This window comes from Sapajus apella, unplaced genomic scaffold (genome assembly GCF_009761245.1).
Source record: "Sapajus apella isolate SASKATOON/1434 unplaced genomic scaffold, GSC_monkey_1.0 scaffold103, whole genome shotgun sequence".
Classification (NCBI taxonomy): domain Eukaryota; kingdom Metazoa; phylum Chordata; class Mammalia; order Primates; family Cebidae; genus Sapajus; species Sapajus apella.
In genome coordinates this window covers 1300844-1324499 of record NW_022437043.1, presented here as the reverse complement: position 1 = coordinate 1324499, position 23656 = coordinate 1300844, and the positions used below count along the sequence as shown (strand labels likewise).

At 41.3% G+C, this 23656-nt stretch overlaps 1 protein-coding gene across 1 annotated transcript in view; it reads right to left on the bottom strand.

Annotated features, from left to right (window-relative positions):
• Window positions 1-23656, bottom strand: part of MAOA (monoamine oxidase A) — a 74764-nt gene continuing 51108 nt past the window's right edge. Inside the window, exons 6-15 of the mRNA XM_032258544.1 lie at window positions 18897-19038; window positions 15999-16148; window positions 15547-15706; window positions 14594-14690; window positions 10856-10909; window positions 6123-6180; window positions 4822-4919; window positions 2978-3089; window positions 2713-2775; window positions 1-2517 (exon numbers count right to left, since the gene is read on the bottom strand). Of these exons, the coding sequence (XP_032114435.1) occupies window positions 2371-2517; window positions 2713-2775; window positions 2978-3089; window positions 4822-4919; window positions 6123-6180; window positions 10856-10909; window positions 14594-14690; window positions 15547-15706; window positions 15999-16148; window positions 18897-19038 (1081 nt within the window). The 3' untranslated portion in view covers window positions 1-2370. The remainder of the gene's footprint in view (window positions 2518-2712; window positions 2776-2977; window positions 3090-4821; window positions 4920-6122; window positions 6181-10855; window positions 10910-14593; window positions 14691-15546; window positions 15707-15998; window positions 16149-18896; window positions 19039-23656) is intronic.

Below are 23656 nucleotides of genomic sequence, written 5' to 3'. Positions count from 1 at the left end.
TGGGGATAGTACTACACTTTATTAACAAAACAGAACCATACAGGCAAAATCTTACTTCGGTGGAAAAGCACACATGGGTACACCCCAACATGTAGCACTGGGGCAAACTTCAGACATGGAACATTAGGCACCAAGTTCACAATCAGACTAAACATTGTTCACAATCCTTCAATCCATACTCTTCAGTGGAGTATGAGGTCTTATTTAACAGTTAACTGTGACAGACAGACAAAAGTTTTAAAATCGAATTCTTGGCCTAACTATGGAGTGGGGCCGACTCAGCCTTCAAAACTGTGAAGTGGATGCCTTAACAGGGCCAAGATCTGTCAGCCTCTAAAAGTGACTTTCATATCTCTGGTTCAGAGACAAGGCTTATGGTATCTTCATGTTGGATGAACTCACATATGGTGAGAGTTCTCAGCTCCAATTTCTTGCCTAGGCACATCTGGACTGGAATTCATTCTGATACCCAATCCGTAGATTAATAGGGTTAATCTAATTAGAATAAATCAAATGGTGTTCCAAAAAGTTGAAAAGGGTAAATCACATACTTATAACTTCTTCAACATTCAAGAACTTAAATATGTTAGCAAACTGAGTACTGTTCAAACTGTTACCAGTTAAGGAATTTAAATCAGCATTTCCCAAAAGGTGTGTCAGGACTGAGTTAATCAGTAAGTTAATAGAAACAACTGCAATAGATTAGGGAAAAGATTTCTCAAAGCAGTTTGATAGAATATGTGGCAACTCCTTATGTAACGGAGCACATCCAATACATTCTCAAAACTCCTAAATTAGCTGAAATGCAAGGTAAAGAACAGCAGAAAACTCCAGCTCTTGGGATAGGCAAAACTTGGAAGATTTATGTGCTCACACCAGGGTCCAGCAACTTAGGTTTAAATTCATAAGGTTAAATGATATAATAAACTTGGGTTGGCTGGTTTCCCCTGGCAATTGTTAATTCCCCTTAAATAAAACATATATTGATACATTTTAAAAAGAAGTATTTTATGGTTGAAACCTTGGGAAAGGGCCTTTAAAAATCGTAGTTTTTAATATGGGAAAACAAGAGGTGGGCACCCTTCTGGGCTGACATTACTCCTAAGATAGAGAACTTAGTCTTCATGTATAAAATGACTCAATTAAATGTCTTTTATAAAACTTAACAACTAAAGCAAGTGAGCTTGCTTTAAGAAAATTAGAGCCCTAATTTCTTTTCTGTTTGGCAGTCTCAACAAATAACAGTCAAATTTATCACGTGTATTTCAGTACTTATTTAAGAGAAATTGGCATGCTACGCTAATATTTATGCAGAGGTAACCACGTTGAAGACATATGTAAGTTGAGGGGTATGTCTAACTCTATGGACGTAGGAAAAAAAGAAAAAAAAAAAAACACATATGTCCCTAGAGGCCTTCAGACAGCCAGGGGGCACCTGAAGAAAAGAAAACTGCTGCTTTCCTGGAGTTGAAATAGAATTTTATAACTGGCAAGGATCACCTGGTGTCTAGCTGCCTTCCAGGGGGAAGAGAAGATGCCAATTGCAGTTGGTCTCACACAGAGCTAAGTGGGGAGATGTCCTGGGGGACAGTCCTGCCATTATTTGCCTCTACTCAACTGGAAAGCTGCACATAAGTCACAGCAAGTCAGTTTCAACATTCTCACTCAGTTAAATACTCTCCTCCATAAGAAGTTAAAGAGGAGAAACATACAAATAAGTGAGCACTGAGACTAGATGTCTAGAAAAGTCAGAGGAATTAGAAGTGGTCAGGAGATCCCTGAGGCAGCAGCCCACAAAGATGTCCCCATTCTGGTCTGAGGGTCTGCATGCCGCTACCCCCAACACTGCTTTCCTTTACTATTTCCTGATCCAAAGTGGAGGCTGCTTCCTCCAGGAGGCTGTGAGCCTCTAGGCTCTATAATGACACTTCACCATCACCTAAGGGAAGGAAAAGGACAGTCACAAGCTGGGCCTTCACCTACTCCACCTCTACAGAGAGAAAGTCAAATGCTTTGTTTCTGAAATCATCAGGCATTTTGCATTGAAGAGAATAAAAACAGGACACAGAAATTGTTTCTGATGAGCAAATCACCTTTAACTTTTTGAATTTAAGTGATCACAAGGCTTATTCTATCAATTAACATGAGTTGGTTTACACAAACAAATGAGATGGAGCTTGATCTTACTGAAATTAATTAGGTGATTCTTTGAGTTGTTTTTACTTTAATGATGATTGGAACTAAGCCGAAGGTAGTTAATCAGAGTGCACTTAAAAACGGCCCAATGACACAGCCTTTAAACTTCTCAATATTTTCAATACCACCATTGGGTGGTATTGAAAACTGTTGGGCAGGCATATGCATGAAACTTCAAAACCGTGGCAGTAGCTTGTATTTGTACATAATAAACCCTAAGGCAGTTACTGAAGCGGTAAATCCAACTATTTTCATGAGGCCAGGAACAGATGGCAGGTTTCTCTCCCAGAAGGTGTGGGTGATTTCCACCGCTGGAACATCCTAGATGAAGGAACACAGATCATTAGGAAAAAACTCATGCTGACAAGGAGAAACAAAACACATCTGTAAGATTCATGCATGGAGATCCCTTGGATAGTTGCATCTATAATAAATCAGAGGCTAGAAGAAGGGAGATGTGAGTTTTATGTTCCATGATTGGTCTAAGGAGATGGTGTCCAGAGCTACCAAACGTACCTTTGATTCAGGTTCTTTTACCCAGATGTCCTTCTTGGCCACCTTCCCAAGTGCATTTAAAACCTGAAAGAAAGTGACCATGGTATTATGAAAAGAGGTTGTATAGTTTCTACAGATTTAAGGCTCTGGTAGCCACAGATGAGCCCCATGAGTGAGGGGCAGAGAAATGGACATATAGATTCTATCAGTGTCAAGACTAGCAAAACCAGATGCCAAAAACGTCACCGTGACTCAGGAGGGAGAGAGTCTCGGCTTCCCTGCTTACCTCCCTGGCTGCTCGTTCTCCAGCCTCAACTGCCCCTTCCATGTAGCCACTCCACTGTGTGGCAGTCTCCGTGCCAGCAAAAAAAATCTTATCCACAGGTTGACGAATCACCCTTCAAGAGAACCAAGAGGTCGCACAGAGTTACTTGGGAAGATGGGCAAGGTAAATGAGCCAACCATTGTCCTCATTTAGTCTGCAGAAGGCATGGAAATTCAGACTGTTAGAAAAAACACCTGTATGCCTCAGCCCAAGGTGAAAGGCCACTTTTTGCTTCCTGGGTCTGCATAGAAGATCTGAACTTTCAAGGCAGGGAGAATCAGGCTGTCAGATCATCGATCTCTAAAAGTGATGTTGACCTTTTCCAAGCCAGTCAGAGCTGGAATATAGACCATGCATTCAATCCCCAAATCAGATTTCTTTGCTATGTTTTCTGCTGGCAGTCCATTCTGCTCCCTATCCTGTCTTTCTCAGGGGAGGGGGCTCTCTTTTTGAGGACAGCCACAGACCCAACTTTGCAGGCATTCCCAGTGTGTGAGGAGGAACTGCAGTGGCAAGTGGAAACACAGGGAGGTTAACTATCATTTCTGGCAAAGGAGAGACCTGAGAGATTATATGGGTATGTCTCTTTAAGAAAACACCACCTCTGTACAGTTAGCTTCTCTGAACTTCTCTAGGGGCTGGCTGGGGGCAACAAAATGGGTCTCCTCTTACAAAGAGGTCCTGCCAAAGAGAACCAAAGAAGGGCTGGACTCAATGGACAGCTCTCCCCTCCAGCTTTCTTGGCTTTGACTCCTGCCATGTCCACAGCTAGTTTCATGAACTCTCCCAAGCTGCACGTCCTGCCCTCATCCTGATGGCCTTCACCTCTACCCATTGGCACTCCTTACCCTGGGCTTTATCTATTCCTTATCTTAGTCCTGTCTTGTAGACTTCTACTTTGGTACCAGAACAAATCCAGTTCCTCAATCCTGCCATTGTTAACAAAGTCGATTTGATTCAATTAAGAAAAAAAAAACCAAAGCTCCTGTAAGAAAAAGGTTAACAAATACTTCTTCCTTTTCGGTGAACAAATGTGATCTTGTGTTAACTTTCTAGCTCTGTTACTCTGGAAACCAGATGAAGGTGTAATGCCACCTGTGGAGGCAACGTGCTAAAAGTGCCTCTCCACCCCACCCACGTTAGCAAACCATGCAAGCTGGGAAGACTCTGAATGATTTGTAAATACCTGTTACGAGGCTATCACTTTCGGTTTCCCTGAGTGTGGTGTCTCTTGTAACTGAGCAAGTCTTATAAATGAGCAAGTTACTAGACACTATGCTATGAAGCATAGAGACAATGGTTCCCATGAAGCAAGGGGCTTCTAGGTCAAGGTGGACTTCCCCACCCCACGTGGATCTCATTTACTCACACCTCAACTGTATACAGTGAGAACTCTTCTCCTGAAGAGGACTGTCTCATGCTGCTCTGTTGGCAAGATAGATGTGTTAGATAAACACGTCCAATATCCTTCTGTGTTGACTGGTGCCAAGGAGCCTAAGGCAGTCGTGTGAGACTAAATGTCAAGCAGAGCTCAAGGAGGACACTGCAGCTTCCTTCATTCTCACAAGCACTGTTCACATCTGAAATCCTCCCCAGTGTTCCGCTATTGTTCTATATGCTGACAGTTATTTTTCTATGTACTGACATCCTTATTTTTCTATGGACATCCAGAAATATGCAAGTGTTAACTATGACATAAGAAATGGGGATTTTGACAACTATTTCTAGAATTCCCATTGAACTCTGCATTTCCTTTTAAATTTGGCACAGGTCTTGGATTAGCTGGCGTAGTGCTTGGGTCATACCTTCCATACTGAGTCATGATCCCAGGCGGAAAATAGGCCGTGTAGCAGCCCCCAGAGTACTGCTCCTCACACCAGTTCTTCTCTTCATAATGCACTGGCTGTAGTTCAGTGGGGGAGAAAATGCCAAAGAGAAAACAAAGCTGAAATGCTGCAAGCCCACAATACTGTTGCTTTACTTTAACAAAAAGTTTACATTAAGAAAATAAAGAAGATCCTGTTTCTCTAACTCATTTAAGGGGAAGCATGATAGTACCAAATAATGGCCTTTTGTGAAGTACCATGTGGCAAAACATGTATACTTTGGTCTTCTCATTTTCTTGATTAGGAAAGACATGAAGTATTCCAGTATCTGGGCGATAGGGGTATCCATCCCTCCATGGAGATTCTGAAGTCTCTTTAGAGCTAAGTGTATAGGAAACCCCATTAACGATTCGGCTGCTCAAATCTCTGGAATCTCTAATAACAGGTTTACTTCCCCATCTACCAGCCATTATTGCTGAGAAAAGGGTGGGAGGGAGGAGGTAAAAGACTAACGAATGTCTAAAAAAGGCTTTTTTCCCAACCAGCTTCTCTAAGCTGGACACCTGAATGATGGGAATTCCACCAAAAAGGGGCAATTAATATAAAAGATGTTTCCTAAGGGACATGTAAGAACCTTCTCTAATTTCCCTGGCACATTCAGAAAGTTTTATTATTTGAACAATTCAGAGATAACCCCCTGAAAGAGCCCCCAGCTATTGATATTTTTTGTTTCAAAAAGACGTAATTTCATTCTCCTAATTGCTTTCAGTGGTGGACTGCAAGCACTGATGTTCCTAAACGAGCTGTGAATCGAGTTCACACATGGAAAAATAAATTAGTATGACTTTGACCTGGGAAGAGATTCTAGATTCAGTCTATTTTGTCAAGTACATACTACTTTGCCTTCACCAACAAATGATGCCATATCTGGAATTTAATTGTGCAGCAGGTAAGTGACACTGGCAGGGGGCAGGACCACTGTTCTGGGAACCCATCTCACCCATTCTTGACATAATGCCTTCAGCTCTAGGCTCTGATTACAATTGGCTGCCAGTTATCTAGTGAACATTTAAAAAGCCCAAAGGAGTTGCTGTCTCAGAAAATCCAGGCACCTCACACCAGCTTTTAATGACCTTTTGTGACTGCTGAAGTTTATCTTCCAAGTTAAGCATATCCCTTTATACTCTCCTTCATAAGACTGTCAAAAAATCAGCATCTGCTTTGCTTTACCACTTATACTGAGAAGAACCTGCTAGGGATTAAAGCTGGGAGTTTCTTACATCTAAAGCTTCTTGGGATCCTAGCACTTTCGCATAGAGCTCACAGATTTTCTTCTTCCTATAAAAAAGAGCCAAAAAAAAAAAAAATTAGAGAAGGAGTAGCTGATGGGTATAGAATAAATCTAGTAAGTTCCAGGGCTTTTGCTCATCAGTCAGATTTGTTACAGAAAAATTCAAATCAATGGCCTTCTGTAACTGCACAAATGAACAGTTCCCTGAATCCCTGCATTCAAATTAGCTTTCAATGCCTCAATACAGTCATTTGAGGATTCAATGGAATTATTATTTTCTTTTTTATATTTTTGCCTCTTTTACTACCTAATACGATACCTGCTCAAGATAAAAATGGGAAAAATAGATTCAATTAAGTTTAGCCAGTCTTAGGAATTGATTCCATGTAACTTTTCTGGAATATGTACAATTCAAAAATGGCCCCTTTTATAAGGCTATAGTATAAGTGATGGTGTATTTTAACTATCCTATACTTGTGTTTTAATTACCTACAAACATATAAAGCTCATTTAATCATTTATTTTAATTTTTCATTTTATTCAAAGTTGTTACAGAATTGCTAACATTTCCATAAAATAATTACTATACTTCAGTTACAGAAAATACCACAGAAAGAAATATACTTTGAAAGAAATATAGTTCATCTTAAGGTTTCCAAATATTTTTGAAGGCTAATGCAGCAGCTGGCAAAATAACACACAGTACACAAAGAACAGTGTATTTTAGTGTCAGTAATGCAAACTGACAGGTCTTTAGCAGATATGCTTCATTTTTTTCATTTTTAAACAATAACATTTTAAAAAACACATGAAACCATGATCATATATGTTTACAATTTAAAAAAATCAGATTGTACACAGTAGGTTAGAAGAGACAAGTTAGAATTGTCATAATTTTGACAATCTTAAATCTACAATTTCAACTGTACTCCTTTCGATATAGAAATAACGTGCTTTATGCCAAATTGCTTGCAATTAAAACACTGTACAATGAGATGGATCCAATTAGTCAAACCTTAAAATTAAAAAAGCTGCAGACAACAGAGGACTGGAAATCCATTTCCATGTCATCTTTTAAGCATAAGTTATGCTATACTGAAAGTGTCTACAGTCATTTCAGTACAGGAATTTGTCACTGGACAGAATGGTCTGTGGACCACAGTATTCCAAACTGTACCTGAGGGATGGGCACAATATGCTAATGTTACCTCAAACACAGCCTTTGGTTAGTCTCACAATTCATTATCTAAATGACTAGCCCAGAACACAGTATTTTCATGTCTGAAAAAATCAGTGGTTGTACTTATGTAAACTCTTTTTGAAATGAAATACATTTTAAACTCACAACTACTCATGGTGAAGTTTTTTAAAAGGTCTAATTTACTAAAATCACCTGTTTTAGAAATTAATGGTTTTATTTCTGGATTTGTTTGCATAGGTTCACACTGATCCAGTTATATACTTTTCCTATTTACTTTTTATAGTTTTTATATAGTTTAAACATTTGAAAATGCTCTAAAATATTTGTTAAGGGATAACAAGCAACTGGAAAAATATTTGCTTAAAAATGTGGCAAAAGGTTTGAGTCAAATCTATAAGACAAGTATTAAAAGCTGAAGAGACAAAATTATGCAGCGGGGAAGCTCAAGCTTACTGGTAATAAAGAAATAGAGATTGAGGAATATACAATTTTATGTTGTCAATTACATTAGAAAATATTTTAAAGACATGCCCCTAATTTCTCTGAATAATGTGGGATAAAATGTAACCTTATAAATTTATCTAAATGCTCACACTTATACCATTTATATAACTTCCAGAACACTCACCTCATAAGTATAAAGTTAGGAGGAGAAGGCAGATTATAAACATTGCTTATTGTCACCATTTTCCATGGAAGGTTTCAAGGGAAAGACAAATGCCACTCCTGAGATGATGTCATGCAACATTAGGTAGATATTTAGGTGGATAAATTCAAGGATAGTCAGAGAAAGTTTGGTTTCCTTCAAAGAACTGCTACATTATACATAAAAAGTCATAAAGGAAAGGAAGAATGGGAAGAAGTCTCAAGACTACTGTCTGCCTGTCTGTCTCTCTCAGTCTGATTCAAGCCCCTCATTTCAGAGATGAGGAAGCTGAGGCTCAGGGAGCTGCAGAGATTTATTTGATTTTGCTCAGCTAATTAGCAGGGTAAGGCCCTACCCTTCTGAGTAATCTGCCCATAGTAGGTACTCAATAAATATTTGTTCAGTCAAAATCCATCCTCAGTCTAATATGACACCCTCTTTGCCTAGTCTATGAAGAGATGACTGATTCTAATACCTACTTCGCAAGGGTGTTATAAGCAATAATTCAGACATTTTGAGTTAATTAGAAATAAAAGTATTGGCAATGATTATTCTACAAAAGCTCACCAGTACTTAACTTATTACTATTATTATTATTTCTGAGATAGAGTCTCACTCTATCACCCAAGCTGAGATGCAGTGGCATGATCATGGCTCACTGCAGCCTGAACCTCCCTGGACTCAGGTGAACCTCTTGACTCAGCCTCCCAAGTAGCTGGGACTACAGGTACATGCCACCATGCCCAGCTAATTTTTCTATTTTTTGTGGAGATGGGGTTTTTCTATGTTGCCCAGGCTGGTCTTCAACTCCTGCGCTTAAGCAATCTGCCCGCCTCAGCCTCCCAAAGTGTTGAGATTACAGCTGTGAGCCTTCCCTTTACAATTAAAATTTTTTGGAAAAGATGTAAGGCAAGGATGTTAAAAACAATGCACTGATTGATTAATTTGGCTCTAAAAATGACAGAACCTAAGTGACGGCCAAAAGAGGCCACTGGGCAAATTATCCTGTTGAACTTATTAACTGGTTTCTAAATCTGGTTGCTTATCATAATCACCTGAAAAGCTTGTTGAAAAATACAAATACTCAGACCCCACCTCAGACCTACTCAATCACAATCTATAGGTCTTATAAAAACATATTTTCCAAACATTCTTTGAGATATTTTGATGCAGTCAGATCTGGGAACCACTGTTCTTGTCAATGACATATTCAGTAAGAGTTTTGCTTTACAAGAACTTTTGAGAAGTTCAGCCACTGTGTGGAATCATAACCAAATGTCTACCTACAGGCTGGTATTTATTTTACTATTAATAAGGAGGGAAAGCAGGAAATCCAAAAGAAAATGTCAGCTTAGAGTGGTGTAATGAAAAAGTATGCATTATATGCTACTCCTGGCTTTGTCACAAGCTAGCTGCGATGATTTGAATGTATGTGTCCCTCCAAAATTCAAATGTTGGAACTTAACTTCCAAGGTCATGGTATTAAGAGGTAGGGTCTTTGGGAAAATGATTAAATCAGGAAGATTATGCCCTCATGAATAGATTAGTGCCCTTATAAAAGGGCTGGAGGAAACTAGCTAGGCCCTTTCTGCCCTTCTTCCTTCCTCCATGTGAGGACACCACCTTCATCCCTATTTGTCCTTCCCTCTTCTGTCTTTTCTGCCATGTGAGGGCACCATAAGAAAGTGCTACCTATGGAACAGGCCCTCGCCAAATACTGAACTGAATCTGCTGGCATCATAATCTTGGACTTCCCAGCCTCTAGAACTGTGAGAAATAAATTTCTATTCTTCATAAATAACCCAGTTTGGGGCATTTTGTTATAGCATCACAAATGGACTAAGACACCAGCTATGTAGCCTTGAAAAAATCATTCCCCATCACTGGACCCCAAATCCCTCCTCTATGGAGGAAGTAGAGTTTATTTTAACAACCATGAGATACAACAATCTCATGGTTGTTTGAATCTCATGGTTGTTGGGATTCAACCATTTACCACTTAGAGTGAACAGAGAAGAACCTGCTAGGGATTAAAGCTGGGAGTTTCTTCCATGTAAAGCTTACATGCAAACCATGAGATTGTTGAATCTCATGGTTGTTCAAATAAACAAATCTGTGTGCACATGTAGGAACTCATTCTGTAGCCTTTCCCCCACATCTAAAGTCATTAGAGTCACTCCCAAAGCAAGGGCTGCTAATGGGTTAGATGTTTAATTTTTTAAATTACATTCAGAGAAAAGTCTATATTTTGGTGTATGTATTGGACCTCTTTAAAAGCTAGCAAAGTATTTAGGGCTACCGTGAGGCATCCCTCCAACAGCCAAATAACTCTGATGTTAAAAGGCTTACCTCTCTGGGTAAGATTTTATTTGGACAAAGGATTCCAAAACAAAACAAAACAAAACAAATATACCATGACAGAAAGAGAAAAGGAGAAAGAAAGAAAAAGCCCAGATCATAAGTATGAGTACTTTCATGTACACAAGTTGCTACAGGTTAAAACACACTTTTTAGAAAGTCCATGTCAGAGAATCTTAGAAAAGGATTATGGCCTTGCAAGGGGATTGAGATTCAGTTTCTACAGCTTTTTTCACAGTGAATATTTTCTGTGACTTTTTCTCCATCCATCTCACTGGGAAATCCTACCTCTTAACCACTGTAAAATCAATACAAACATGTAAAATTAAATTTGTATATGCACACGGGCAAGGGATAGGTCAAGACGACTGTAGCAAAATACAAAAGGTTGGTTTGTTGGAATTTTGAGAATATTTGTGAAATATTGTGTTTTTCCTCATGTTATTCTACTACTGTCAGTGCAAAAACACAATATAAAGCTAACTTTTAAATCTATTTTTCAGTTATAAATCCTTACCTTACTTCCTTATGAAGCTTAGCAAGTCGATCAGCTTTCCGGGCAAGAATGAAGCTGGAGAGAGAGGTTACATTGAATAATCAGGTTACAGCTGTTTATCTTAAGAGCTGCCCTTTCTTTTTGAAGTATTCTTGACCTGTACCTATTCAGCATTAAATGAACTCTATCAGACCCTCTTCCTCTACTAGAGCAAATGCCACGTTGTCTTTGGTCTGCCTATGTGTCCAAAACCCCTGCTAGGCTGTGTTCTCCTACATGACAGGTGACCTGCTATTCAGTATTTTCCTTCTAAAAGTTTAACATGGTTTTTGGCATAGTAGGAAATCAAATGTTGAATGAATTAATGTTGCACTAAATGATTATTCTGGTAATGACTGTTGCCCTCTGCCAAATACTTTATAAAAGCTGGAAAAACAAATATAAACATGTGCCTGTAGTGGAGGCCACGGTGGGCTCCCCAGGCCTCCCTTTAGGACCAGGCTCTCCTTACTCTTTAGCTCACAGCTGAAACCTTCCCCAGTAACTGAACGGGGCAGCAGAGAGTGCCTCGCTCAAGGTCCCACCCCTCCCCAGAGTTGTCCTGATCTAGGCTGTTGAAGACAACTCTGAAGAGCCACCCAGCTCCAGAACTTCTAAGGAGGCCTTTGTTGGGACAACACTGGAGCTCAAGTTCTGCTTCATCCTTCTGCCATAGGTGGTCATCCTCAGAGCACTGTCCAATAAATCTCCAGCACCTCAATCTCCAGCTCTGAGTCAGTTTCCCTGGAAACTGACCTAATGTAGTCCCCAAATAAAGTAACTCAATAAAACTCAGTTGTAACCTGCCTGCTCCCCTTTAATCAAATAGATTCTATTTATTATATTCATATTACTAACTGCATGTGTATTTGAAAGAATTGAATTGTGACATGAAGTCCTTAGTTATCCTATTATAAGAAAGCTTTCAAAAATCCAAATGAGCTAAAGGACAATGTAATTACTTTTCCATTAAAAAAGTTTTAAATTTGTATTTCGTTTATTCAAGACCAAAAGGACAAGTAGATCAGTGCAAAAAAAAAAACTTCCTTCTCTCCCTACCCCCAAATTAAAGTGTTTCTCAAATTGGATTGGCAGTTCCTTTACAACTGTTATTTGAGATCACTCTGAGAAGCAAAGGTGTATGTTAATGCAGAAAACAGTAATTCAGAGAAAGCTGTGGACTATTTAGGAAATTTGAACTATTGAACTTTATGGGATATAGTCATAATTTTGTATGATTTAACACCTTAAGTTACAGCTTGTTATTAATTATTTTAGTTAGATTTTGGGCTTATGCAAGAATCAGTAAGTTTAGATGTGTGTAGCATTTTTTAATCATCAATATCCGATAAAAGATTAAATGATTTATCTGTAAACATTAGTCAACTCGTCTTGTATACTTTTTACAATTCCCTTCCCAAAGGGCAGTTAGTGTTGGTTATTTCTGTGAAGTCTCAAGTCATGAATGAAATAATCTCTTTGATCTAATCCCAACTATGGATAAATAAGCTTTAACTTACTTTGGTGTTTTATTGAGGAAATGAAATATGCTGGCTTTGTGTTGGAAATATTTCACAAAGTACATGGTCCTTTCTAGTTTCCAAACGGCTATTACAGACACAGTGCTGGGCAATTACCACCCCTATCTTCAAGGTTTTCGTGGCTGTGGCCATGAGCAAAGAGCCGGGTAGCAGCAAGTGTCCAGATAAAAGGGATTAGAATATCACTTTCTAGGAATCGCCTAAATAACTCCATTAACCCCTGGAAGGTTATTTGAGCCCTGAATAACCTAGATACTAACAAAGCTGAAGAAAGTCCAAAAGCACTGTATACATAAAAACTTGCGCCAGCTCAAGCCTGTAATCCCAGCACTTTGGGAGGCCGAGGCAGGTGGATCATGAGGTCAAGAGATCGAGACCATCCTGGTCAACACGGTGAAACCCCGTCTCTACTAAAAATAGAAAAAATTAGCTGGGCATGGTGGCGCGTGCCTGTAATCCCAGCTACTCAGGAGGCTGAGGCAGGAGAATTGCCTGAACCCAGGAGGCGGAGGTTGCGGTGAGCCGAGATCGCGCCATTGCACTCCAGCCTGGGTAACAAGAGCGAAACTCCGTCCCAAAAAAAAAAACTTGCACCTACAACCAGTGCTCAGTAAATGGTAGCTTTAATTTTTAACACCTCATCGTCGAGTTAAGAAACAGGTTGTTTTGCTATTCCTCAGTTTCTAAGGAAACTCTTGTCTTCTATACTTGGTCCTCTCTAACCAATTATTATTATTTCATATTTGTTTTAGCCCCACTGTCCACAGAACACAACTGTTTAACATTTTCCTTTTATGCTATTTATCTTAAGTAAAATCATTAAAATACTGAGTTCCATTTTCAAAAAAAAAAAGAAAGCACCAAATGGCAGAAGACATCACTACATCTAACTTCCAGGGCAAGAAAAACATCAATGCTCTTCCATTCATAGTTGGATTGGTCTTAACTGACATTCTCCTGAAACCTGTACCTGAATTTCCTGCTTTTCTCTGGCATATAGAAGGTGATGTCAAACCACCCAAACAACCTATATCCTTTCTTGCCCAATGGAGTTAAAGAGGATGTGTTATTCCAATGGTCACTATGTTGTAAACACCTGCCTTTCTCAGGGAGGCTGGTGTATTTCTTACATGTTACAATGAGAGAAGTGGTTATAAGATGTCTCATTAGTAACAACCTGCTTTCTAAGTCCCTTGGGATGTGGGTCTGCTCCTTTTGTCTTTGTAATTTTCCTTTAATGTCATGATGTGTACGAGTTCACCTTTCCTTTTGAGCAAGAGGTAAGCATTTCCCAGGGGTAAAGAGGAGACCACTGGTTTTTAAGAGTCACTTGATTGCCACTGAAGCTATGTTCTTTTGCTACAATGTGGTAGAATAAATTGCCTTTTATTTGTATAGTTTTAAGGAGGCCAAAAGGGAGGAGGCAACAGGGAGGCTGTGGAACTCCTTAGCAATTCCTTTGTGGAGACCCCACTTCCTTCTCTGGGCCCCTACCCCTCACCACGTAGGGCAGCTGTGTGCAGGAATGGGAAGAGAGGGGAAGAGCTCTCATTTTTCCTATGCAGAACCAGGCTCTGGACCATCTGCACACTTCGGAGGTTAAGTGAAGCACCACTGGTGAGGGATAACTTGAGTGACCCACCAGAAAAACTGCCATGCCATCCACTCAAGGCCTGGCTCAACTCTGAACTGTGCCTCTTAATTGGTCAGCTATCTTATATCTCAGGGTAATAACTAACATTTGCTCTGTAGCAGATATCTGTAATGGAGAAAAAGATAAAACCCAGAAACCCTGCATTTAGATTTTTTTTATAGGACAAAGCAGTTAGTTCTCATTTCAGAATGGCTGTGGATATTCTGCCTCTAGGCAGGGTTGGCTACCATATTGCTTGTCTAGCTGGGTTTTTTTTTTCACTCCATCCTCAACATGTAAGTGTTATGAGAGAAAGAAATACATGGGCACAACTTCAAAATGGTGCCAATTTTAGTAAAGTTTCCCAGTATTCTTGTGCCACACATAACACATTACTATAATATTTTAATACATGGAAACATTATATATTTTGATAGCTTTATTCATCATTGCTTGAACTTAATTCCAAAGTAATATGCTTTGACAGCATCCACACCAATACATCAACGCAATTTGGAAAATGCAGAACAGCCAGCTTTAACTTACCCCATGATGGCAGGTAGTGAGCCGTCTGGCTTGGTGTCATCCAAGGTTATTGAAATTGGAGCCTGTTCATCCTCAATGATCATACAACCACAATAATCTTAACCGGGAGAAAATCAACAGGAGATTGAGACCAAGCTCATCAGAGATACTCATACATACATAAATATACATAAACTATTTTTTTAAGAGGAAGGCAAATCTTAAACTCTTGGTCTTGGCCCCATCCCTAGATGCTATGTCTTGTTAAATACACACACTGAATATATAAGGATGTCTATTCACCCACAGGCAGAAAATGACCCATCTCCATCACCTTTACATAAAGGGCTTATGACCAACCAATGCATGACAAAAATGGTAAGATGACCCTGGCTCCTAGCATACATGAGGAAAGAGAAGGGATGCATTGGAGGGAACCACACCAACAATCCAGCGAAGTGGTGGCAGAAGAGAATTTGATGAGTGTAAGCAGAATGCTTATCAACAATAGCCACCATATCTGGGAAGCTTTCTAAGTCTGAGACCCCCACCTCATTTAATTCTCACAACACCTTAATGGTAGGTATTATTGTCAGCACTTTACACCTACAGACTGATGCTAGCAAGCAAGTGAAGTCCTGGAATGTGTGACTTCAATGCAGTGCTCTTTCCATGGTGACTGCTGACCTCACTCTGCTCATAAAAAGTAAGCAGTAGGACAGATGCCAGGAGCCAGGGCAATGGTGGCCTTATGAATGATATGATCTCCTTGTTCCCTTCTATTGCCAACAAATGCTCTTGGGGTCATTACATATGGCCAGGGATATGAGGAAATTGACAGACCAAGATTTCTAATCCTTTGTATATCAATTTGAAAATACTTTTTTTTTTGTTCAGGACCTTCAGTTCAATAATCCTAAAAGAGTATCATTTCTTCATATAATACAGTTTAAACATGAATAATAGCAGCCTACCCTTCTTTTTCCAGAAAGCCTCCCTGTAATACATCATGCACTTAATGACAGCTCCCATTGGAAGACGCTGAATTAACTGGTTCCTCTCTGGTGGAAGCTCTGGTCTGAAGTGAATTTTGGCCGTCAAAGTCGGGGGAATCGCACTAATTACGTATTTGCACTAAAACACACACAAGCAAATATTACCTCAGAAGTCTTTGTAGAAGGCATGAAAAATCATCTTTATCACTTTTAAACAACATTGAGCAATAAATACATACAAAATGAGAAAATGAGGCAACTGTGAGGCAACAAAACAGATCAAGGTAGGTCAACCAAGGCTGGTAATTTGGAAGACTGAGGCAGAAACATGTCAGCATTAATTATGCTACTGCTTGAATTATATCTGATTAGAAGCTACAGAAGACAGAAGGCCTATGTACTATATGCTCCTTTTGACTGAACTGAGTTACCTCATAATGTTCATGGTTCAATGTCTCTATGATGACATTGTCACTTGACTGGTCAACATGAGTGACAGGACGGTTCAGCTTCACTCGGTGCCCAAGGCGGTCCATTATCCGTTCGCTCACTTGACCAGATCCACCTACAAACTTCCGTTCCTACAGGAGGAGGTAGGTAGGAAAGGAAACGTTATGAAAGCCCAAGGAAGGAAAACCCTATTTGCTACTGATTAGAAAACCTCTAGAAAGTCATAGGCCACACCTCCAATGTTCACACATTTAACGGTCAGAAGAATTCATCAGGACAGAGGCAGAGTTGGTCAAGACAATTCAATGCTCATTCCCTGCACAGCTTCCAGCAAGGAAAAGCCATTACAAGTTTATAAAAATCACAGAATGAGAAGAAATTCTCCACTATGCCAATGCTGCCCTGACCAAGTGGGAATATCAGCAAGTCTGTGGGCTTCAAATGCCCAAAGAGTGCAGGGTATGCAGGGAGCCCTGGGAAGGGGAGGGCACTGTGCTTATCCCACAGGATGAGGTTTCTAATTTCCTTTGATTCCTCTCGTTCTGGGCTGAGGTTGTCCAGGCAGGTAAGGATGCAGATGGTGCCATATTATAGGCAAAGTTACAGGGTGCTTTTAGAGATAGTCATGTCCTACTAGTCACCACCAAATGATGTTTCTAAGAATTGGAAGACAGGCCAGGTGCGGTGGCTCATGTCTGTAATCCCAGGATTTTGGGAGGCCAAGGCAGGTGGATCACTTGAGGTCAGGAGTTCGAGACCAGCTTGGCCAACATGGTAAAACCCCATCTCTACTAAAACTACAAAAATTAGCCAGGCATGGTGGCGCATGCCTGTAATCCCAGCTACTTGGGAGGCAGAGGCAGGAGAATCAATTGAACCCAGGAGGCAGAGGTTGTGGTGAGCTGAGATTGTGCCACTGCACACTGCACTCCAGCATGGGCAACAGAGCTAGACTGTCTCGGAAAAAAAAAAAAAAAAAGAATTAGAATATCAGATCTTGAGTAACTTTTTGCAAAACTATCTGGAAGTTTCAAGGCGGAGGCAGAGGGTGAAGGCCAAGCATCTGCTTGTTCCTTTAGATATTGTTAAATAGTTCTTTTGGGCAGCCCTCGAGCACCAGAAGTGCTCCACCCACTGCCTTCTATGATCACCATGGAAATGTTTCCAGCTTAATCTAAGAAGGTAAGTCCTTAACACAATGCTTTTGGTAAGAACCAGGGGGATATTTTTAGCCTATTATAGAAGAGTCTTTAAATGGTTAGAAGTGCACGGCCCACCAGTTAACAGGGATTCCTCAATCATGCTCCTCCAGAAAAATGCATAAACAGCCATACAGTGATTTTTCCACTTTTGTAACTGGCTACTCTTTTAATGACACCACCAAAATTCTTTATAAAAAATATTCCTGGCTAGGCATGGTGGCTCATGCCTGTGATCTTAGCACTTTGAGAGGCTGAGGTGGGAGGACTGCTTGAGCCCAGGAGGCGAAGACAAGCCTAGGCAATAAAGTGAGACCCTGTCTCAAAAATTAAATTTAAAAAAGGGGGAAAAATCTCATAGTGGTTCAGACCTAAATTCATGATTTGTCCTTCCTCAAGAAACCTGTACCATTTATCTTATAATCTGGTCTATGTTTTCTAAGAGTTACTTTTAGTGTGGTGGACAGACCAGGAACTATTTCTGTCTTGTTCACTGTTCACCCCTCCAGGTCTAGTATTTGTTGAATTAAATTATATGATAAGTCTAAGTTTTTTATAAAAATGTTGTAATCATGGTTTGAGATTAATCATCTGAATCATACTTTCCAAAAGGTCATGTAGAATTTGGCTAGAAGTATCCTGGCTCCTCTGAATGAAGGACACAAATATCAAATATGAATCAAAATACCTCAGAAAGGAAAATACTGGCTAAAAGGAATAAGTTAGCATTTCTGCCTGTAAGTGAAGACACTTAAAAAATGCAAGTGTCCTGCATTCGCCAAAGCTAAGGGTCAAATGGGCAATAACTCTTGGTGTCACAAGAACTTGGGGATTTCCGGTGATCTCCTCAGGAGAGGAATAATTCACTTGGCAGAGAAAGACTCCACCTTGTACTGTGCACTCAGAATTCTGGAACTCAGAGAACCTAAGTTAGAAGCAAATTGCTACTAATTAAACCTCATACCATCCTAGTATAACATTTCTAGAACAGAGATACCCATTCTCTTTGGATAACATAAATGGTTGAAACAGAGAATCTCAGAATCTGGGGAATTAGGATTCTGGCTTCCCCACTGGTTTGCCATGTATCCAGCCAATGAGCCAAATGAGTTCATTTATTAATAAAGGAAATGATATGGAAACTGGGCAAAAGTAAGTGGGCAGCAAAAATGAAGAATCCAAAAGGCAGAATTTACTATTGCAAGAGAGGCCATAATCACTTGTGTGAAGTAGAAGGAAGAACAGTCACTTCCATTCTGTAACAGTTAACATAAAAGAATAACTCAGATAAACAGATGGGACAGAAGCCTTATATCTGGGACAGAGATGACTTTAAGTATAATAGCTGCACAATTTCTAGAATATTTTGGAAATTACTTAATATTAGGAATTTAGCTTCTACTACATAAGCAGCCTAATTTTACCTGCCATATAAAGGAAGGAACTTAATTCCCAAAAACTAATTCAAAATGAAACATTCTTTATCTGAGAACTCCTTTTTAGGAATGACAAAAGGAAATGAGAAACTGGTTCTTTTTTTCCAGAAAAGATTTTGAGATCATTTCATACTGCTAATTATTCATGTTTCAAAATACTGCAGCAATTATTAAAGACGCTGCCCTGGGAGAAAGCAAAATCCCAGATGAAGCGCTTGTTTCAGAACAGACACACGCACCATACCTGGCCGCCATTGGTGACAGAGAATATCCGAGTGGTGCCCCCGCACTGCTTCACATACCATAAAAACCATAGAACTGACACTTCGTGGGGCTCAGAGGTCACATTGATATTCACAAAAAGAGAAGCAAAACGCCTAGCAGTCCTGTTCACAGAACAAAAGTAGAAGTCAGGTGTCAAGATGTACAGGAATCAGAGAATGTCATGTTTTTAAAACACTATTTGGTGTGTTCAGAAAGTATTTCTATTGCAATTGGAAAAAAAAACCCTCAAAGATTCAATTTCTGAAGGAATGCATTTTATAACTCTTGAGGAGACTAAAGTTTTCTCCTGCTATTAAGAAATTATGAGTTTGCTCCAAATATGCTAATCTAGGTTCTCTCTAAGGGTCAATATGCTTGTTTCAACACCCATCCTCTCCTCTCCATCTTCATTGCCATAGCCCTGGTCCAGGCTACCAATATGTCCAGGTGGCTCCTACTTGGTCATCCTATATTACCTCTTGTATCCTCCACACTACAGCCAATGAGGTCTTTTAAAAGTGCCAAACTCAAAAAACCCTCTGCTTAAAACCCTTCAATGACCTTCAACGGAGAAAGGACAAATCTTGAATATGGCCAATAGATCCTGCACTATCAGCCTCTAGACACGTCCTACAAACTCCCCTTATACCACTTGCTCTTGTCATCACTATGGTCCAGCTACACTGTCCAATCAGTTGCTCAAACATGCCAACATGCTTCTCACTTCAAGGCCTTCACAAAAGCTCCTCCCTGTCCCCTCTGCCTAGATGATTACATCGCTGTATATCATCCACCCGTCCCTGTCTCCCCACTCCCCTGCGAACTTTGGGTTATTCTTGAAAGATACGATTCTCCACACTTCATCCAACCTTTTCTGTCTCTTTGCGTACCTCTGGGTAATTTCTGGAAGGCAGCATCCTGCCATACACCATTGACTCTTCCTGTTTACCTGCTACTCCTCTGGTTCATTTCTGGATGGTACAATTGCCCCCAAAACATACAGCTTTCCCTATCTCCCCTCAGCAGTTGTGTCTCATTCCTAGAAGACAATACCCATGCAAACACATTTTCTATCTTCTCATGTTCCCACTGACTCTGAGAGTCATGCCTACTAGATATCATCTGCCTACACCACTCAATCTTCCTATCGCCACCCTAATACTGTGGGTGATTTTAGGATATCATTACCTCCCCATGCCCCTCCCCCAACAAATTCAACCTTCACCATCTCTTCCAGAGCTTGTGTCACATTCATGGAAGATATAATTCCCCTAATACTGTCCAATCTCCCCAATCTCCCCCTTGCACCTGTGGGCCATCACTGGAAGATATCATCACCTCCACACCATCTACTCTTGCTGCCTCCCCTCTAAACCTATGGCTAATTCCTGGACTATACCATATACCAACACCATCCAATCATAATGTCTCCCCTCAAGCCCTCATGGCTCATTCCTGGAAGATGTATCTTGCTACGGCATTCCTGTATTCCTGTCTCCCCCAGTCTCTGCTATGTCATTCCTGAATACCACCCGCCCACAACATCCATCCTTCCTGCCTCTCCCTACCACTACCCGTGTGGTTCATTCCTAGAAGATACTATCTCTCTAAACCGCTGTCTCCCCATGTCCTTGTGGGCCGTTCCTGGAAGATACCATCCTTCCATACCATCTACTCTTTTTGTCTCCCCAACCACCATACCTGTGGTTCTCTCCAAAGCCAATTCATGCTGTCTCTTGCTTCTCCTGTGGGTCATTCCTAGAAGACACCATCTCCCCACACCACCCACATTTCCTGCCTCCCCTAGTCACCACCTGTGTGGTTCATTCCTAGAAGATACCATATTGCCACACCATCCAGCCTATTTCCCCCCTACTCCTGAGTCATATCTGGATGATACCACCCCCTCCCTAAGGCATCTACCCTTTCCTGTCTCCCCACAGTGCTTGTGTCACGTTCCTGAAAGATACTATACCCCTATACAAAACTATCCACTCCTCCCTGTCTTTCTGTTAGATATCATCCCCAGTCCCGTGTCCCCCCAAAGCACCACCAGTGTGGTTCATTCCTGGAAGATACCATCCTGCCACACCATCCACACTTCCTGTATCCCCCAGAACTCTAACCACCCTTGTGGCAGATTGCTGGAAGATACCATCTCTTAAATCCAGTGTACTGTTACCTGCTGACTCGGTGGGTCACTCTAGGAAGATACCATCAACATCTACCTTCCATCCTGTCTCCACCCCCACTACCGCAAGTGTGGCTCATTCCTGGAAGATAACATCCTGTCACACCATGCAAGCTTCCTATTTTCTCCCTACCCCTCTGGGTCATTTTGAGATGATATCACCACATCTCCCCTTCCATTTACCCACAGTGACTTATACCACATTCCTGAAAGATACTATCTCATCCCCCCCCCCCACCCAACACTTCCACCTTGCCTTGTCTACTCTTTTGGGTTACTAGGAAGATGCCATATCCACATACCTCTTCCTGTGTTCCCCCCCAAGCACCACCAGGGTGGCTTATTCCTGGAAGACACCATCTCTCAAAACACAATCCACCCGGTATCCCTCTGCCCCTTTGGGTCATCCCTGGAATATACCATCATGGTCACCTTCCACACTTCCTGTCTGAGTCCCACTCCTTTGGGTCATGGATGGAAGTTATCTCCCCCACCACTCCCAACTCTTTGGGTCACTCCAGGAAAAACCATTCCTGCCAAAAAGTCAATGTTCTCTGCATCCCCTGGCTCCTGTGGACCATTCCTGGGCAGTACCATTCCACCTCACCATCCACTTTTCGCGTTTCCCTACTGTCCCTGTGACTCATTCCTGGAAAATATACCCTGCCACACCAGTCATGCTTCATCTCCCTGTCCTGTCTCTCTGGGTCATTTCACAATGATACCATGCCAGCCAACATCCCCCTGATGGTCTCCCCCACCACTCACAGTGTTGCTCATTCCTGGAAGATACCATCCTGTCACACCATGCAACCGTCCTATCTCCTCACTACCCCTCTGATCATTTCAGGATGATACCACACCCTCCCCATCTTCTAGGCTTCCCTGTTTCCCTGCAGAGCCTTTGTCACATTCCTGATGTGACCCCCCCTCCAACACTAATCCTCTGGCTCATTCAATGATGATATCATTCCCCCACACTTCTTCTCTTACTGTTTTCCCCCACCACTACCCAAGTGTCTCATTCCTGGTAGATACCATTTTTCTATAAACCCAATGTACCCGTCTCCTCTGCGTCTGTGAATCATTCTTGGAAGATACCCTCCACCCATACCTTCTGCCATCCCCACCACTGTCATTTTGGCTCATTCCTGGAAGATGCCATCCTGCCACACCATCTAACCATTCTATCTCCTTGTTATCCTCTTGGTTATTTGGGGATGATACCACCTTCTTCCTAAAACATCTACCCTTCCCTGCCTCCCTGTAGTACTTGTGTCACACCCTGAAAGATACTGTATACCCCTTATATTCCTTATATTATCCAGTCTGCCTTGTCTCCTCCTTGGCTCTGTGGATTATCTTGGAAGATACCATCTCCCTATCTCATCCATCATTCCCCCCTCCCCGAATTCTGTAGTTCATTAATGGAACATACCATCTCTTCTACTGTATTCATCCTTCCTATCTACCTTCTGCCCTGTGGATCATTCCTGTAAAATAACATTCAGTCAAACCATCTACCCCACCAGTCTTCTCCCGACCCCAGTGGGTCATTCCTGGAAGATACCATGCCCCTCACGACCCCACCAGTGTGGCTCAATCCTCCTAGAAGATATCATCCTGCCGCACCATCCTGTCTCCCCCATCCCTCTGGGTCATTGCTGTAAGTTATCTCCATCCACAACGTCTACCCTTCAGTTTTCCCCCATGACCCTGTGGATCATTCCTGGAAGATTTCATTTCATCAAATCATCTACCCTGTCTTCTCCCACACCTGTGATTCATTCCCATAAGATATGTCCTACCACACCAGTCAGGCTTCCTGTCTCTCCCTTCTTCCTCTGGGTCATTCTTGAATGATATCATCCCAGCCAACATCCACCTTTCTTATCTCTTTCTGCCACCACCAGTGTGGCTCATTTCTGGAAGATACCATCCTGACACACCATGCAACCGTCCTATTTATCCACTATTCCTCTGGGTCATTTTGGTATCACTCCCTCACAAAACATCTACCCTTCCCTGTTTCCCCCCAGAAACTTAGTCACATTCCTGAAAGAGATAGCCCTGTCAACACTATCCACTCTGCCCTACTTCCCGCTACCCTTGAGGGTTATCATGGAAGATACCATTTCCCCTACCATCATTCATCTTACTCTCCCAACCTTGTGGGTCACACCTGGAAAATATCATCTTGCCTCACCTTCCCCACTTCTTGTCTCTCCCAGCCTTCTGTGTCATTACTGGAATTTATTCCCCAAAACATCCACCCTTGTTATTTCCCCCCAACCTTTTGAATTGTTCTAGGAAGATACCATGTCCCTAGTCAGGCCAACATTCCCTGTGTCCCCTTAGCCCATATGCGTCATTCCTTGAAAATATATCCTGCCATGCCATTCATGATTCCTAACTCCCTACTGACCCCTTTGGTTCATTCCTGTATGATATCATCCCCAGTATCCACCCTTCCTGTCTCCCCCCACCACTACCCTTTTGGCACATTCCTGGAAGATACCATCTGCCTAAACTTATTTCCCTGACTTCTG